Genomic DNA, 17,361 nt, shown 5'->3' on the forward strand with positions numbered 1-17,361 from the left:
CTACAACTACGAATCTAAAAGAGTTCATTCAGATAGAGCTGAGGGACGAGTGATGATTAAGTCTACAGTTAAGATGAAGCAGAAGTGCAGTCCACGACCAGGAGCAGAAGGACAGACAACCCAGCAGGAATCTCTCTCACTCAGAGATGCAGGATGGTGTCGGGGGCGTGGTCCACGGCCAAGAGTTTAGACTGTAGGCTGAAAACTTTTATTTCCATTAAAAGACTTGGCATCCTTTTGTTCCTAAGACACTGCCCTGTCGTTATTTGTATAGATATCCAACTTCAGATTAAGGTCTGACGTATCTATGGTATTTCTTTAAAGTGCTCCTTTGATTTTTGTGAGCAGTTTATTTAGAAAATGACCTGTGAATAGTTATTCTTTTAGTGATGTTGTACTTCATATTTATGTTTAGATTGTATTTTTACTGTTAATGTTTTGAGAAAGACAAATTACCACCTGTCCATGGACAACAGATGAAAAATAGTTTTATGGCAGTTCTTATTGTTGTGTTTCTACCTGATGCTCACAGAGCTGAAGAAAAGCTCCTGATGGCTCTGGATGAAGCGGCTTCGATTCAAGATTCAAGATACTTTTAGAACAAGGCTAAACTCGTTCAGAAATCATTGCTAATAATATGTCCTCATTGACAAAGCTGATTACTGACAGAAGTCTTCAACAGAAAATGGTTTATCAATATGTTGATAAAAAGTGCCTTTTAGTTACTTAAAAAATCCTTTGAAAATGTCTAACTAATCCATAATACATTATAATACACAGAAACGGGTAGTAATTGAAAACATTTACTCTGAATTATTGCGTTAATCTTAATAAAATATACTTTTAAAGACCCACTCTGATGAAAATCATGTTTTATGTTTCTTCATGTTCTTGTAGCATTTTTTTTATTGTGAAGAACAAAATAATTTAAGATTAAAACAGATAACAGGAACAGTTTCTACCATTAGCACAACTTTGTTTACCACGGAACGTTGTTTACGATTATACAAACTGCTCTAATGATAAAAATATTGTTAGAACTTACTTGTGAAAGGTAATCCCACATGATCTGCTCTCAAAAGAGCCCCGGTTGTTCCATCTGAAGGCTGCACAGACAAAAGGCATTGCTGTGATGCTCCGTGGACTGCAGCTGGTTGTGGACGTAGCCTAGCTAAAGCAGACTCACCAGTACGGCGGCCCCGGTGGTTCAGCCCGGAGCTCAGAATGATGCGTTTATCCATATATAATCTCCATGGGGATAGACTGTCTGACCAACTTGCGTGTCAATTTGGTCAATTTTTTCTTCATTAAAAAAAACACTGCGGCGCACTTAAACGTTTTCAAGAGCGCGTTCCACTTCTGGTAACTACTTCCGGTCCGTCTGGAAAAAGAGTCCCTTTTTATGATTTTCTTTATTTTAAAGATCTCGTTCGAACGAATTAATTATTTCGTTAAACGCTTTAATTAGATCGTGGGAACGAGTTAATAATCCGTCATAACTTGTGGGAACAAAATAATTTTTTACCCATGTCTGGTCAGGGGCTTTGTATTAAAGAGACTGCTAGTTTCAAAGAAAAAAATCTTTCCACAGCAAAAACATTTTTTTAAGCAAAGTGCTCAATCAACTTAGTAAACAAAAACACAAAATGTGAATGGGAGAAAACTTCCTGCAGCTCAACCAAGGCAAAACAGAGGTTCTGGTTATCGTTCTGAAGCTGAGAGAAAGGGTCCAAGTTTATCTGACAACCAACCGTATGAATGTCTGACACAGTAAGGAATCTCTGTGTGATCCTAGATGCAAATCTAGCTTTGACAAGCTCGTGAACCAGGTAACTAAAACTTTCATCCTCTGAAGAATATTAATATCACCCTTTCTCTCTAGAGCCAGTGCTGAAATCTTAATTCAGGCTTTTTTACCATCAAGAATTGATTACTGTAATGCACTTCTTTCTGATGCAAAGGAAAGCTCGGCTGCTGAGTTTTAATGAGAACAGGAAGAGGGAGCGCATTACACCGATTCTGAAAACTCTGCACTGGCTCCCTGTCAGCTTTAGGATTGATTTTGAGATTCTTTTCATAGTTTATGAAAGTGTTCATTGTCTTGGTTATTCTTTTATATCAGATTTGCGCTTAGCTTATGAACCTCCAAGAGCTCTCAGGTCCTCAGGTGCAGGCTAGTGAAGGTCCCTAGAGTCAGGACAAAAAAGACAACAAAAACACACAAGTGGTCAAAAATGGCTTTTGAATCTGAAAACAAAATCTCCACAAACAGGAGGATTCATTGTGTCACTCTCCGTAGTATTTTCCTTATCATATTTAATTCAGCTTTTAACCTTCGTGCTCTAAAATGGGGTCCAGATGACCCTGCCCTTACATTGAGGTGTTAGCCCTTTCATGATAAAGGTGGACAAGACTTCATGTCTGCATTGGACACCAGTAAAGATTGACAATCATTGAAAAAAAAAGTTCAGCGCACTGTCTTGTGAGGTCCAGATGACCCCACTTTCAATGTAAACAAGCCTAGGAGAGCGGAAGGGTTAAGCATATAGTATTTGGGATCTAGTATTGTACTCTCATATTGCACATCATATTTCACCATGTATTTATTTGTTTTAGGCTTGTTGCTCAAGTTGTACTTTCTATGTAATGTTAATTTTTATAATTTTATATTTTAGCTGCCTTAATCCTTTTTTGTACTTTTAGAAATTAACTTATTTTACTTAGAACATTTTTATATTCTAGCTATTTTATGTATTACTTCTACATTCGACTCTCGTATATGAGTGTTGTCACATTCTTGGCTGGGATGTTTGGGCTCCTGGAGGACTGGGCCTGCTTGTCTGGCCTCCCTTCAGGCTCTCCGAGCTTCCTGGCCTGGTGGGCCCGATTGGGCTCATTGGGCCCAGAGGTTGGGGACTCTTGAGCAGGAGGTGCTGGGGGCGAGCAGGACGTGGTCGCATTGCTTGCATGCCGACACCCCAGCCAACAGGGGGACAGGGTGTACAGCACCCTCGAGGGGCTCTTTAGGGCTCTGCTTGTTTAGCTTTTCTAATAATACTTTCTATATTATTTCTTTGTTTCTGTGTTCCTTATTTTAAGGGGTTTACCTAATTATTTAATTCCATATGGGTGAAATACTGTTTTATGTTTTTATTTACGGTACCTTGAGCTGTTTATATATTTATACATGCATGAAAGGGGCTATAGAAATGAAGTTGATTTCAATTTGAATTTGACAGTGTGCTTCTTGCATGATTTCCATTCAGTCTTGCAAATGAATTTTACAGTTTGGAGACAATTGAAAGGATTTGTGATGGAACACCTCAAAGGATAACTACAATGATCTAATGAGGAGAAAATAAAAGCCTGTTTTTTTTCTAGATCATCATTGCCAAGTTGTTTAAAAATCTTTCAAAGATACATTGATTCTTAAACATTCAGATGGTCAAATAAATTAGAGCTCATTTATATATTCTCAAACCTGACTCTGAAAGATTTGTTCCTTTTTGTCCTGCAGAGTTTTTTCCAGACAGAGAAGCAACGCATTGAAGGTTTCTGTGAGAGGTTGCAGAAAAGGTGGGTCTGATCTGCGTGAGTATTTTTGGAGACCATGCCAAAGTCCATGAGGTTGTGATTAGGTTTAGACATGTTTGGACATCTAGGCATTCAATGTTCTTTAGTCTTTAGAAGCACTTTAATCCTTGGTGGCATAGATTCAACAAGGTTCTAGAAACATCCCTCAGACTTTGGTCCATGTTAACATGACAGCATCACAGTTGCTGCATATTTGTCTGCTGAACATCCATGATGATAATCTCCTGTTCCACTACATCCCAAAGAAAATAATGAAGCTCAGAGACGTGAGTCTGTCCATCATCAGTGTCAGTTTTTGCACTGCATCTCCCATAATGCATTTGGTTAAAGTGACAGCACCTGTGCACTATGCTACTAAATAAAACAATTTATTCACCAAAAAATAAATAAAATTTTTTTTATTAAAGTTACATTTTGTATGAAGACTAAATACAAATTAATAAAAGTTCAAAATGTTTACTTTTTGTGTTACAATTGAGCATAAACGTGAATGTTTTTTTGAGAAAAAAAACAAGCATGTTGTGATCATATAATTGTTCAGAAATTACAGTTGTTCTGGCACAAACATTTAAAGAAATATTTACAAAAAATAAATCACTCTTTGGAAAGAATATACAAATGTTTTTTTTTTCTCTAAGGTCACATAAAAGTGCAAATTAATAAAGTTATTAATACATTTAAAAAAAAAAACAACTACTTAAGCACATTTTTCAACTGATTTAGTTGAAAATTATTATTGAAAACTATCACAATTTTTACTACAACGTTTAGGAAAATCAGCCACAACTTCCAGCTTTTCTGCCTGAATTATTACAAAATTGTTGTGAGATTGTGGAGGGACTGAACCTCAGTACAGACTATAGAGTTTCTACTGTTTTACATATTTGGATGCTGGTGTGCCGCAGAATTTTTGTCAAGGATAAAGTGTACCTTGGCTCAAAAAAGGTTAAAAACACTTTTACTAATCCAGATCAATCACAATCTTACAAGTCATCAAGTCACAAGCCCCCGAGCCGATCTTGCAGGCCAAGCACATCAAATGAAATCAAATCAATCTTTATTTATTAAAGCGCCTTTCATACTCAGAGTAACTCAAAGCGCTGCACATTTAAAAACAAAACATACACAGTAAAAGCCCAACCCACCCTTCACTCACACACCCCTCCTCCCCATAACACATACACCCATGACCCCTCACACAATGAATACTTAAAATAAATTAAAAACAAACTTATAAAATAAACTTAAGGCTTGGCTCTGCTGTGAGGAGATGGTATGGAGGATTCTATCATGCCAGGAGCCAGCTCGGACAAAGGAACATCACCACGGCGCCCACCCAGACCGGGACAGCAACGGATTCCACAGCTGTGAGGCTGCAGTGCAGGACTCCAGCCGCCCCCGCAAGGGCGAGAACCACGGCAACGACCCCAGACCAAGCAGACAAACCCTGATATGATAGAACCCACAGGAAACACTGGGGGTAAAATGACAGTAATATAATAAAATGAAATACATAAAATGTATGTAAAATAAATGAAATAAATAACATTGAAATTGAGATTAAATACATAAAATATTACATAAAGTCCACAAAGAAGAAAGATAAACAAATGAATAAAAAAACTAAATAAATGATTAACAACTAATTTAATAAATAAGCAGATAAGATCAACTAAAAGCAGAATTAAAAAGGTGGGTCTTGAGCCTCTTTTTAAAAACCTCTACGGTCTCTGCGGCCCTGAGACTCTCCGGCAGGCTGTTCCAGAGGTGAGGACCATAATGATGAAACGAAGCCTCACCATAAGTTTTGGTCCTCCCCTTAGGAACAACTAACAGGCCGGTGCAGGAAGACCTCAGAGGGTTCATACTTTAATAGAATATCATTGATATAAGAAGGCCCAAGACCACAAAAAACATTTATAAACCATTACAAGAATCTTAAAATCAAGGCAAATAAAATCAATGACATCAAGCTATACGCTAAGAGTGAGCACGACATTGACTCCCTGATCCACACCACCAGGATCTACAGTACTGACACTGGGATGTCAATGGTTGAGAAATGCAGTCAGGTGGTGACAAAGAGAGGCAAGGTAGTCCACACAGAAGGGGTCTCACTCCCAGAAGGAACAACAGCAGACATTCAGGACAGTTACAAGTACCTTGGAAATTCCAAAGACAAATGGTAACAAGGAAAGCTGCAACAGTCAAATGCCTCCAAAAATGAGGCCCTGTCCACACGTAGCCAGGTTTCTGCTAAAACGAATATATTTCTATATGTTTTGGCCTATCATCCACACGAAACCGAAGATTTAAGTCACTGAAAACGGTACATTTGGAAAACTCTGGCCAAAGTGAAGATTTTGGAAAACTCCGGTTTTGCGTCTGAGTGTGGACATGAATAAACGGTGATTTGCGTTTTAAACGTCACTTTTTGCGACAATTAATGCATACACGTCAGTACTAGCTGCGTTTCCATTACACATTTGCGCAAAACTTTATCGAAATTCTTAGAATTTTGAAAAAAGCAATGTTTTGAAATGACACTGTTTCCATTAAATCATCATTTTGCGATAAAGCAAAAACCAACTCACGCGATAAATGGTAAATGGTAAATGGCGTATACTTGTATAGCGCTTTCTACCCTCCTCCGAGGGCCCAAAGCGCTTCACAGTCACAGACCCATTCACCCATTCACACACACATTCATACACTGGTGGTGGGATAAGTCATTAAAAACATGACAATGAATGAGAACAATTTTTTTTTATTTTTTTTTTTTTTTATTTGACTCACTAAAAAAGGAGATTGCGGTGACGTCACAGCTCTGTCTGGAGAGCGCGTGCCGCGCAGAGTCTGTTAACAGTCTCAGGTGAGAAACCTGTCCAGCTGTTTTAAAAAAATAACCATTCCAGCAAGTAAGCTGCTGGACCTTTTCCTTTTTAAAAACACGACGAGATCAATTTAAGTTTCTGTCCCTGCACTCGCGCTTTTCCTCAAACGAGACTTCAGCATCTTCAGGCCCCAAACTGCAGAAGTGTAGCTGCAGATGAAGCTGTTTGATGTCTGCTGCCGCCCGCGTGTTGCGCTCAGGACAGACACACAGAGGCGCATCTATTTCAAAAAAAGTGTTTCCAAAACAGTTTTGCGAAAAAGGTCTGTTTTGATACGCCCCCAAAACCACCTCCTCTAAGCGCAAAACTTTTTTTTTTTTTCGAAAAATGCGAGTTTTTTCGAAATTGTGGTGTTTCCATTAGGAGGATTTATTATCGAAATTCCAATTAGCTAAATTTCAGAGTTAATGGAAACACCGTTAACTACTGTTCTGGCAAGCTCATAACCGCATCCAAGAGCACAAGTATGCGGGGACGTGTGGATGGAATTATTTTTAAAACGATCATGTGTGGACGCAACACTTTTTGTAAAACGGAGGTCAGCAGATATCCGTTTGTAGAAATACCCGCCTACGTGTGGACATGGCCTGAGTAAGGCAAGTCCTGAGGCAAGGCGAGGCAAGGCAAGTTTATTTGTATAGCACATTTCATGTACAAAGACAATTCAAAGTGCTTTACATAAAACATTAAAAGAAACAATCAAAAGAAATAGTAAAAATGTGATCATTAAAATAAATTAAAAGAAAGTACAAAGATTTTAATTTAAAACAAGCATAGATAAACAGTGCGGACTTTTGAATACATATTAATCAAATGCAACTGAGAACAGGTGAGTCTTTAACCTGGATTTAAATACACTGAGTGTTTCAGCAGATCAAATGTTTTCTGGAAGTCTATTCCAGATCTGTGGAGCATAGAAGCTGAATGCAGCTTCTCCATGTTTAGTTCTGACTCTAGGAACTGATAAAAGACCGGATCCAGATGACCGGAGAGGTCTGGCTGGTACATACTGGGTCAGGAGGTCAGTCATGTATTTTGGTGCTAAACCATTCAAAGCTTTATAAACCAGTAACAGAACTTTAAAGTCTATCCTCTGACAGACAGGTAACCAGTGTAAAGACCTCAGAACTGGACTGATGTGGTCTACTTTCTTGGTCCTTGTGAGAACCCGAGCAGCAGAGTTCTGAATAAGCTGCAGTTTCCTGATGGATTTTTTTGGTAGTCCTGTAAAAACACTGTTACAGTAATCAAGTCGACTAAAGATGAAAGCATGCACTAGTTTCTCCAGGTCCTGCTTAGACATCAGATCTTTAATCCTTGAGATATTTTTGAGATGATAATAGGCTGATTTAGTGACTGCCTTAATGTGTTTATCAAAATTTAGGTCTGTGTCTATCACTACACCCAAGTTTCTGGCCTGGTTGGTAGTTTTTAGTTGAATAGATTGAAGCTCTGTAGTGACGTCTAACCTTTTTTCTTTAGCCCCAAAGACAATAACCTCAGTTTTGTTTTTGTTTAATTGAAGTAAGTTGTGACACATCCAGTCATTAATGTCCTCAATGCATTTACCAAGAGCCTGTACAGGGCCTCGGTCTCCTGGTGTCAGTCTAATATATATCTGTGTGTCATCTGCATAGCTATGGTAACTAATGTTGTTGTTCTTTATAACCTGGGCCAGTGGGAGCATGTAGATGTTAAATAGAAGTGGTCCCAGGATGGAGCCTTGGGGCACTCCACATGTAATTTCTATTGGCTCAGAAGTGAAGTTACCAATTGACACAAAATATTTCCTGTTTTCTAAGTACGTTTTGAACCAGTTTAGTACCGGCCCAGTGAGACCCACCCAGTTTTCCAGTCGTCTGAGTAGTATTGCGTGGTCGACTGTATCAAACGCAGCACTGAGATCCAGTAAAACTAGCACTGACATATTTCCACTGTCTGTATTCAAACGTATGTCATTAGTCACTTTGGTCAGAGCCGTTTCAGTGCTGTGGTTCTGTCTGAAGCCGGACTGGAAGACATCATAGCAGTTGTTATTTATTAGGAATTCATTTAACTGATGGAAAACAGCTTTTTCAATGATCTTACTTAAAAATGGCAGGTTTGATATCGGTCTGTAGTTGTTCATTTGAGTTTTGTCTAGACTGTCCTTTTTTAGGAGAGGTTTGATTACAGCTGTTTTCAGTGGTTCTGGGAAAACACCAGATGTTAATGACAAGTTGACAATCTGGAGCAGGGCTGGTTCCAGGATCTTTGAAACTTTTTTGAAAAAGCTTGTGGGTAGAATATCCAGACAGCAGGAGGAGGAGTTCAGTTGACATAGAATGTCCTGCAGTTCTTTACTGTTTATGGGTTGAAACTGAGCCATTGGGTTTATACTGGTTTCTAGTGGATAGGGTTCATATCCTGAACTTGTAGTTGGTGAAACAATTGTTTGTCTAATGTTTATGATTTTGTCCCTGAAGAATTTGGCAAAGTCATTACAGGCTTTGGTGGAGTAAAGTTCTGGTGCCACTGACACAGGGGGTTTTGTCAACCTGTCGACTATATTAAATAAGGCCCGAGCATTATGGGAGTTTTTGGTAATAATTTCAGAAAAATAGGACTTTCTTGCATTGCTCAGTTGTAAATTATATAAGTGAAGTTTCTCTTTATAGATGTCATAATCTACCTGTAGTTTAGATTTTCTCCATCTGCGTTCAGATTTCCGACATTCTCTTTTTCCGTTCTTTACCAGAATGGAATTTCTCCATGGAGATTTTTTCCTACCAGAGATCACCTTCACCTTACTGGGAGCAATACTATCCATGATATTTGACATGTTGGAATTAAAGCTATTAACAAGTTCATTGACTGAATCCCCTGAGAGGGGAGGAGTCAGAGAGAAAATCTGATTGAACATCTCACTAGTATTTTCAGTTATATACCGTTTTGTGATCTCCTCCCTCAAAACATTTGTGTGTACTGGAATTGTGCTCTCACAGAAAACACAGCAGTGATCAGACAGACCTAAATCACATACAGTCACCTTAGAGATGTTCAGACCTTTGGAAATCAATAAATCAAGAATATTCCCTCTGTTGTGTGTGGGCTCTGTTACATGTTGAGTCAACCCGAAATTGTCCAGAGTGTTTATCAGGTCCTTAGTCGCTTTGTTCTCAAGATTTCCATAATGGATGTTAAAATCTCCAGCCATGATTATACAGTCAAAATCAAGACAAATTATAGACAGCAGTTCACTAAACTCAAGGTTAAATTCTGGACAGTATCCAGGGGGGCGGTAGATATTTATAAATATGGTTTTGAGTGAGGCCTTCAGCTGTAGGGCTACATATTCAAAACATGGAAAGTTTCCAAAAGATAACTTTTTACACTGAAACATTTCATTGAACAAAACTGCAACCCCCCCGCCCTTTCTGCTTGTTCTTTCCTCACTGATAACACCATAATTGGGAGGAGCCGACTCTGTGAGAACTGCTCCCCTACTATTCTCATCTAACCAGGTTTCAACTAAAAACATAAAATCAACTTTGTTCTCAGTGATAAAATCATTAATTAAAAATGTTTTTCCTGCTAAAGACCTGACATTTAAAAGTGCTAACTTGAGAGGTCTAGGAGTAATAATATTTTCATTTACCTTCTGTTTCTGGAAAGGCGCAGAGGAAATGTTTACCTCTTTTAAAGTCCTTTGTTTGCGTTTTGGGCAGATTACATTCATCCTGTTAGTGACAAGTACAGAAACAGTGTGTGTTTCTAGAGAACAGGGTCCCAGGTTTTTCTGGAGAACATCATGACTGTTGTTATATCCACAGCCTGGACCCTCAACACATCAAACATCTGACTGCAGGGACAGGATATGATGTTGTACAGGAGAGGGTGGGGCTTTACGTCGACCCTTCGAACGTTCTGGTGACAGAGTTATGGGGGACAAAAATGGATTGGCCAGAGGGGTAGATCGAAGCCCAATCCCGACTCGCTCCATCATCTGCTCGGTGAATTTCAGGTAGGGTGAAGAGGGGGAGGGAGAACCGTCAGGAGTTTGTTGGTTTGGTGGTGTTTGGGAGGGTCCATCGTCCTCTTTGTTTTTCCTCCTCCGGTGCTCGGAGGCAGGTTTCCCGTTTTTGATGTTTTCCTCCAGTGGGGGCAGCTCCATTCCTCGTGTGGATCCAGTCTGTGTCTGGCCTTGACACTGAGATAAATTTATCTCAGTCTTGGCATGACGCAGGAAGTAGAAGAGATTGGAGGAGAACAGTTTAACTCCTGATTTGTTTAAACTGAATCAATTTTCTGTAAAAAGATGTTTGCGTTCCCAGAAAATGTGAAAGTTGTTGATGAAATGGATTCCGGTGTCACCACATGTCGCAGAAAGCCACCTGTTCAGTGCCAACAGCCTGCTGAATCTCTCTTTTCCTCCTCGAATTGTTGGAATGGGACCGCTGATAAAGACATTTGCTTTCATGGAGCTCACAGTTCTTATCAGTCCAGTGAAGTCTTGCTTTAAAACTTCAGATTTTTGCTTGGACACATCATTTGACCCTGTGTGTAGTACAATGTTTTGTACTGACGGATACTTTGCCACAGTTTTCAGTATTCTCTCCTGCATGTCACTGACCATATCGTTTGGAAAGCACAGGACTTTAGTGTTCCTGCTGCAGACCGAATGAACATCTTTTACAGTAGAATCACCCACAATCAGAGTCTCAGGCCGAGCCTTCAGCTTTCTTCCTGCCCGTTTACCTTCTGATGGGTTACAGGTCCTCCTCGTGCTGCTTTCCAGTGGATGGTTGTTGGGTAATCCGGGGTCATCTGACAGTGGAGCAAATCTGTTTTGCAGGGTCTTTGCTCCGTTCATGCTTGGCTTCTTTCCTTCTTTCCTCCGGTGTATGGGAGTAGAAGAGGTCCTCTGTCTCGTAGGAAGAGAAGGCCAGTCAGCCTCAGAGGGTACAGCTCTCCACGGGGGGTCGGTCCTCCCATGTCCTCCAATTCTCCAGCTGTTGGACTTATTCTTTGGCTTTGCTCCAAGATGGTTCCAGGGAGGATTATCTTTCGATTGTTTTTTATTGTCCACAGATGTTGTCTTTCTCTCCATAGAATGTGTGCCATTTAGCTGCGTGTTAGCTTTCTCTACTCTGCTGAGATGAGGTAGTGGCAAAGTTGTGTTGTTTCCATAAAGTCCACTTACCTCCACGTTCACTGCTATGTAGCAAACCTTTGTTTCCAGCGCTGTAATCTTCTCCAGAAGGTCTTGGTAATCCTTTGTTGAAAGGGAAGGCATCTTGCTGCTAGTTAACCTTGTGTTAGCTGCTTCTCCGTATATCAGGCTTCAGCTGTGTGAAGGCCAAGTACACGTAGTGCTCAAGATAATGTTTTAAGAGGAATGCAGGAAAAAAGTCCTTTTGTTTAGAGTAAAAAAGAAAAATAAATCCGACCCGATGGTTTAAAAGTATTCAAAAGTTATTGCTGGTGCGATTGAAAAAAAGAAAAAAGGAAAATAATCTGCGAAAATTAAAAGCAGAAGGGGGAGCAAAGCAATGGGAATGAATAAACAGTTACCTTGCAGGAATAAAAAGATGGTCAAAAGAAGAGATACAAACCACGGATGTTAAGACTCAAAAGCTCCTCACCATACATGGAGGGTTCCATCCCAAATCCAGCACCCTGAGACTGTATACTAGCCGCAAGGTAGGAGGAAGAAACATCCAAGATGCATGAATTGTCAAGTTCAAGACCCAAAGTCAGTGAATGTCTCAGACAATGGAAAGCAGAGGATGCTGGAGGACAGAGCCTCATGGGAGGACAAGGCCCTGCATGGAATGTATCACCGGACAATAATTGGAGTGGCTGATATCAAGAAGTCCTACCAATGACTAGAGAGGGCTGGCCTGCAGGACATCACAAAAGCTATGATCCCGGCAGCATAGAAACAAGCCCTGAACTCCAGAGCGATAGAGGCTCAGATCTACCACACCAGACAAGACCCAAGGTGTAGACTGTGCAAAGATGAAACAATCCAGCACAGAACTGCAGGGTGGAAGATGCTGGCTGGGAAAGCATACATGGAGCACCACAACCAAGTAGCTAGAATAATATACAGAAACATGTGTACAGAATATGGACTGGAAACCCCAAAGTCAAAATGGGAAATGCCTCAGAAAGTGGTAGAAAATGAGAGGGCAAAGATCCTGATGGACTTCCAGATCCAGACGGACAGGATGGTAATGGAGAACCAACCAGACATTGTAGTGGTGGATAAAGAACAGAGGAAAGCCGTTGTGGTGGATGGGGCAGTACCAAGTCATGGTAACATCAAGAAGAAGGAACATCAGAAACTGGAGAAATACCAGGGACTCGGAGAGGAACTGGAGAAAGCTTGGAAGGTGAAAGTGACAGTGGTGACCGTGTTAATTGGAGCACTCTGGGCTGTAACCTCCAAACTGGATTAGTGGCTACAACTGATCCCTGGAAAGACCTCAGACATCTCAGTCCAGAAAAAGCAGTGCTAGGAACAGCTAAGATACTACAGGACCCTCAAGCTCCCAGGACTCTAGTAGAGGACTCGAGCTAAGAGGAGAAACCACCCGTGGAGGGTGAGAGGATATATATATATATTTACACTGCTCACAAAAATTAAAGGAGCACTTTAAAGAAACACATTATATACACCAGATCTCAATATTAAGTTGGATATCTATACAAATAACGACAGGGCAGTGTCTTGGGAACAAAAGGATGCCAAGTCTTTTAATGGAAATAAAAGTTTTCAGCCTACAGAGGCTCAATTGTGTAGACAACATCAAATCAGAGTGAAATGAAGATGTTGCAGGCTAGTCCATTTTTTCCTAAACTTAATTTCTGCAACTCAAAATGCTTTTCAGTATCTTGTGTGGCCCCCACCAGCTTGTATGCATGCTTGACAACGTGGCGGCATGCTCCTAATGAGACGACGGATGGTGTCTTGTGGCATTTCCTCCCAGATCTGTGTGAGGGCATCCCTGAGCTGTTGTACAGTCTGAGGAGCAACCTTGCGGAGCCTAATGGACCCAGACATAATGTCTCAGAGATGTTCTATTGGGTTTAAGTCAGGGGATGGTGAAGGACATTCAATTGTTTCAATTCCTTCATCCTCCAGGTACGGCCTGCATACTCTTGCCACATGAGGCCGGGCATTGTCGTGGATTAGGAGGAAACCAGGACCTTTTGCACCAGCGTAGGGTCTGACAATGGGTTCAAGGATTTCATCTGGATACCTTATGGCAGTCAGAGCACCATTTCCTAGGCAGTAGAGGTCTGTGCGTCCCTCCATGGATATGCCTCCCCAGACCATCACTGACCCACCACCAAACCTGTCATGTTGAACCACGTTGCAGGCAGCATAACGTTCTCCTTGTCTTCTCCAGACTCTTTGACGTCTATCACAGGTGCTCAGGGTGGACCTGCTCTCGTCTGTGAAAAGTACAGGGCGCCAGTGGCGGACTTGCCAATTCTGGTGTTCTTGAGCAAATGCCAATGGAGCTCCACGGTGCTGGGCAGTGAGCACAGGGCCCACTACAGGACGTCGGGCCCTCAGGCCACCTTCATGGAGTCTATCAAAAATCAACACAAGTGGAAAACCACCCAAAAAAGATCAAGAGGGAGAAACTTGAAAATGACCTCCACATGTAACACCAGTCCTGTTTTGAGGGTTTTCTAATTGTTGCCACTGAAGTGCACCTGTTGTTAATTCCATAAACACCAATACAGCTGAAATTGATTAACGAGGCCTTCAGCTGCTTAACCAACTAGTAAATAATCAGACAGGTTTAACTCAATTCATGCCAGGCCCAATAAAAAAAGTGCTCCTTTAATTTTTGGGAGCAGTATAGTAGGATTAATCGGTAAAAAATTGATTCAAACTCGTCAACATGTTCATCGCTGCAGAAAATATCAAAAATTAAATTGTCACAGCCTGTGCCTAAATTTAGGAAACTGGATAATAGATGACAACTTTTTATGCTGGTGCGCCTGCGAGTGTGTGTCAGGGATGGTGGTGAAGGACCCAAATGCAGGAGACCAGATATGGTGGCAAAACTCAAAGATTTACTACATAAACTCAAACATAACAAAACCAGGAGAACAAATCAGTGACGTGACAGAACAGAGCAGATGACCTGACCATGAGAAACTGAAAACCAGACACTTAAATACACTGAGGTTGATCAACTAAACAAAAACGGCTGTGGATGATTAACCTGAACATGGTGAGACTGACGGAAAACAGAACATGACAAAACCAAAGCACTAGATCATGACAGTGTGTGCGCGCCTTTGTGTGTGTGTATGTAGGTGCTTCCACACTGGCCGTGTTGGTGAGCAATCAAGCGGACAGAGACAATATAAAGTCAATGCAAACGTATGCACACCAGAGTTCCTGGCCTCTGCATACATTGCTACGGTTCAACATTTTTAAGTATGATCGTAGAAAGGCATCACAATGACAAATCAGGGACTTGGATTTGGGAGTGGCGTGTGGGTAGCGTCCACTTCAAAGCCCGGATGTGCCAAACATGATCATGAAAGAGAAATTAATCATTGCGGTTTTTCTCCGGTTGGATTAAAATGACACCCAGATAGACATTAAAGAAACAGAGACATGACAACAAAACGCCTGGAGCAAGATTTGGAGGATTGTCACTGCTTTGACTTTCTGCTCTGAGGTTCTCTCTATTGTAGGTGGTGGAGGAGGTGGTGTAAGCGCGGGCGAGTGCACGCTCAGCGGCTGGGGGGGATTTCGCTGAGCAAGTACAGAACAAAGAGAGAGCTTCATGGAACGAGTTTCCATGGCAGCAGCTGCATCCAGACACACATCATCAAGTACAATGTAAAGCGTGGATGCAGTGGAGTAAAGCACGCTGTCACTGCACTCTAGAGCAGCCTTCTCTGGAGGGAGGAATCATACTTTTCCATCTGTAAATCTGATGGAGCAGTCTGGGTTTGGAGGTTGCAAGAGAACGGGACGTTTCAGACTGCATTGGTGGAGAGGGAATGATGGTGTGGGCTTGTTTTTCAGACCTCTTATTTCCAGTGAAAGAAACTTTGAAACGTTTGGGAAAATTCTATGCTATCGTAGGAAGAGTTTGGAGCGGTCCTTCCTTTTCCAACATGACTGTGACCAGAGCACAAAGCAAGGTCCATACAGACATGGAGGACAGAGTCTGGACTGGACTGGCCTGCACAGAGTCCTGACCTGAACCCCATAGAACACCTTTGGGATGACTTACAGCAGAGACTGAGAGCCAGACCTTCTCCACCAGCATCAGTGACCTGAACAATGAGCTTCTGGAAGAATGGTCCAGAATTCCTACAATTTCTTTTGTAGAAGTTCATTACTACAAACATACTTGCTGGTGCAGGTGCAGATATGCTTGTTTGTCATCTAAAACAATTATAAATCCAATAGAATATAGAGGACTAAATGGGACAATTTATAAAATAAATATATACACCTTTATATACACCTTGATTTGTGCAAATTTTAAATAATGACACATTTATTTAATAATTTCATTTTAAATATATTTATTTTAATTGGTCTCTTTTAGGCCATTCTGGACACTGAAATGATTGTGTCATAAATTTGAGGCTATATTTAACAGCTATATTAATATTTTAATGCCACATATATATATCAACATTTATCTTTTGATTTCCAATTTTATTTATTTAAGGCCGAATTCAAATAATCAATGTCACATTTATTTAATAATTTAATGGTGTATATATTTATTTCAAATTGTTCCATTTCAATTCCATTTTTGACTGTTATGGTGTTGTTTCTTTTTTTTTAATTAAATGTTCACAATTCAGTTGTCTTTTAACTAATCATTAAATTGTGTATGCAAATTTACAACTGGTTCTGGACTTAAAGGCCTTTAAAATTATTTATTTAAATTGTGTATTTTTATGTGATCCTGTTTTACCACAAAATTCATTTATTTATTTTTATTTCTTAGGCTAAAGTCTCTAGATGGTCGCCGGGCAAGCAGGCTGCAATCCTCTTGAAGAACTTAATCACTTCTTGTCTTTAAGTACTTAAATTTTTGTTTTGAGTTTGGGATATTTTTTGTTGAGAAATAAAATATTGAGCAGAAAACAAATGCATTCACTGTCCCATTTGATTACCATGGTTATGCTGCAGAGAGGTGAGGAGGTCAGTAGGTCAGAACAAAAAAAATGCATGCTTACTCATCAAGAAGAGGAATGAAAGAAAATGAAATACAGATTCTGACAAATGATTAAGAGATTTATGGTAATGATTGTTTTCATGTTCACTCTAATGCTATAATGTTTCCGAACAGCTCCGTGAGGCACTGAAATCATCAGTCAGATTTATAAACATGAACCCTACAGAGCTGCTTTGTTTACCATGATTGGCAACAGTTATTGTTGATTCAAGTTTTATTTCAGCATTTTTTTTCATTTGTATAAAAACTGTAACATAGGAAAAAAAAATCACCAAGATTGTTGTTATCGACTTTACCTATAAATGAAGTCTGTGCTGCTCCTTCTGAAGAAACAGATGAATGTTCTGTTTGTAGAAGTCTTCCTTTTCTTTCTTCAGTGTCTTCTTCACTGTCTCAGTGGAGATCACTACGAGTGATGTGTCTAAAAACATTCTTGAGTTTAGGGGTCTAGAAACGTAAGTCTCCATTTAGAAAATGATTTATCCATCCATCTTCTTCCGCTTCATCCGGGACCGGGTCGCGGGGGCAGCAGTCAAAGTCAGAATCAGAAAAACTTTATTTGTCCCTGTTATGTTTCTTGTAGAAGCATAAAGGAGAAAGACGATAATCTTCAAGTTTAGTGTCTTTTATTTTCCGTGTTCACGCCACCTGGC

At 40.3% G+C, this 17,361-nt stretch overlaps 1 protein-coding gene across 7 annotated transcripts in view; it reads left to right on the forward strand.

The window, feature by feature from the left end:
* The window catches only part of LOC112136846, a 65,246-nt gene extending 48,614 nt beyond the window's left edge, over nt 1-16,632 (forward strand). For 6 of the 7 annotated variants that reach the window (XM_024258769.2, XM_024258773.2, XM_024258774.2 and 3 more), the window contains 2 exons: nt 3,518-3,576; nt 16,478-16,632. In XM_024258769.2, the coding sequence (XP_024114537.1) occupies nt 3,518-3,576; nt 16,478-16,526 (108 nt within the window). In that variant the 3' untranslated portion in view covers nt 16,527-16,632. Of the gene's footprint in view, nt 1-3,517; nt 3,592-16,477 lie in introns of all 7 variants that reach the window. The other variant, XM_024258772.2, reaches the window with a different exon arrangement.
* The last annotated feature ends 729 nt before the right edge of the window (nt 16,633-17,361 follow it).

This window comes from Oryzias melastigma, linkage group LG4, assembly GCF_002922805.2.
Source record: "Oryzias melastigma strain HK-1 linkage group LG4, ASM292280v2, whole genome shotgun sequence".
NCBI lineage: Eukaryota > Metazoa > Chordata > Actinopteri > Beloniformes > Adrianichthyidae > Oryzias > Oryzias melastigma.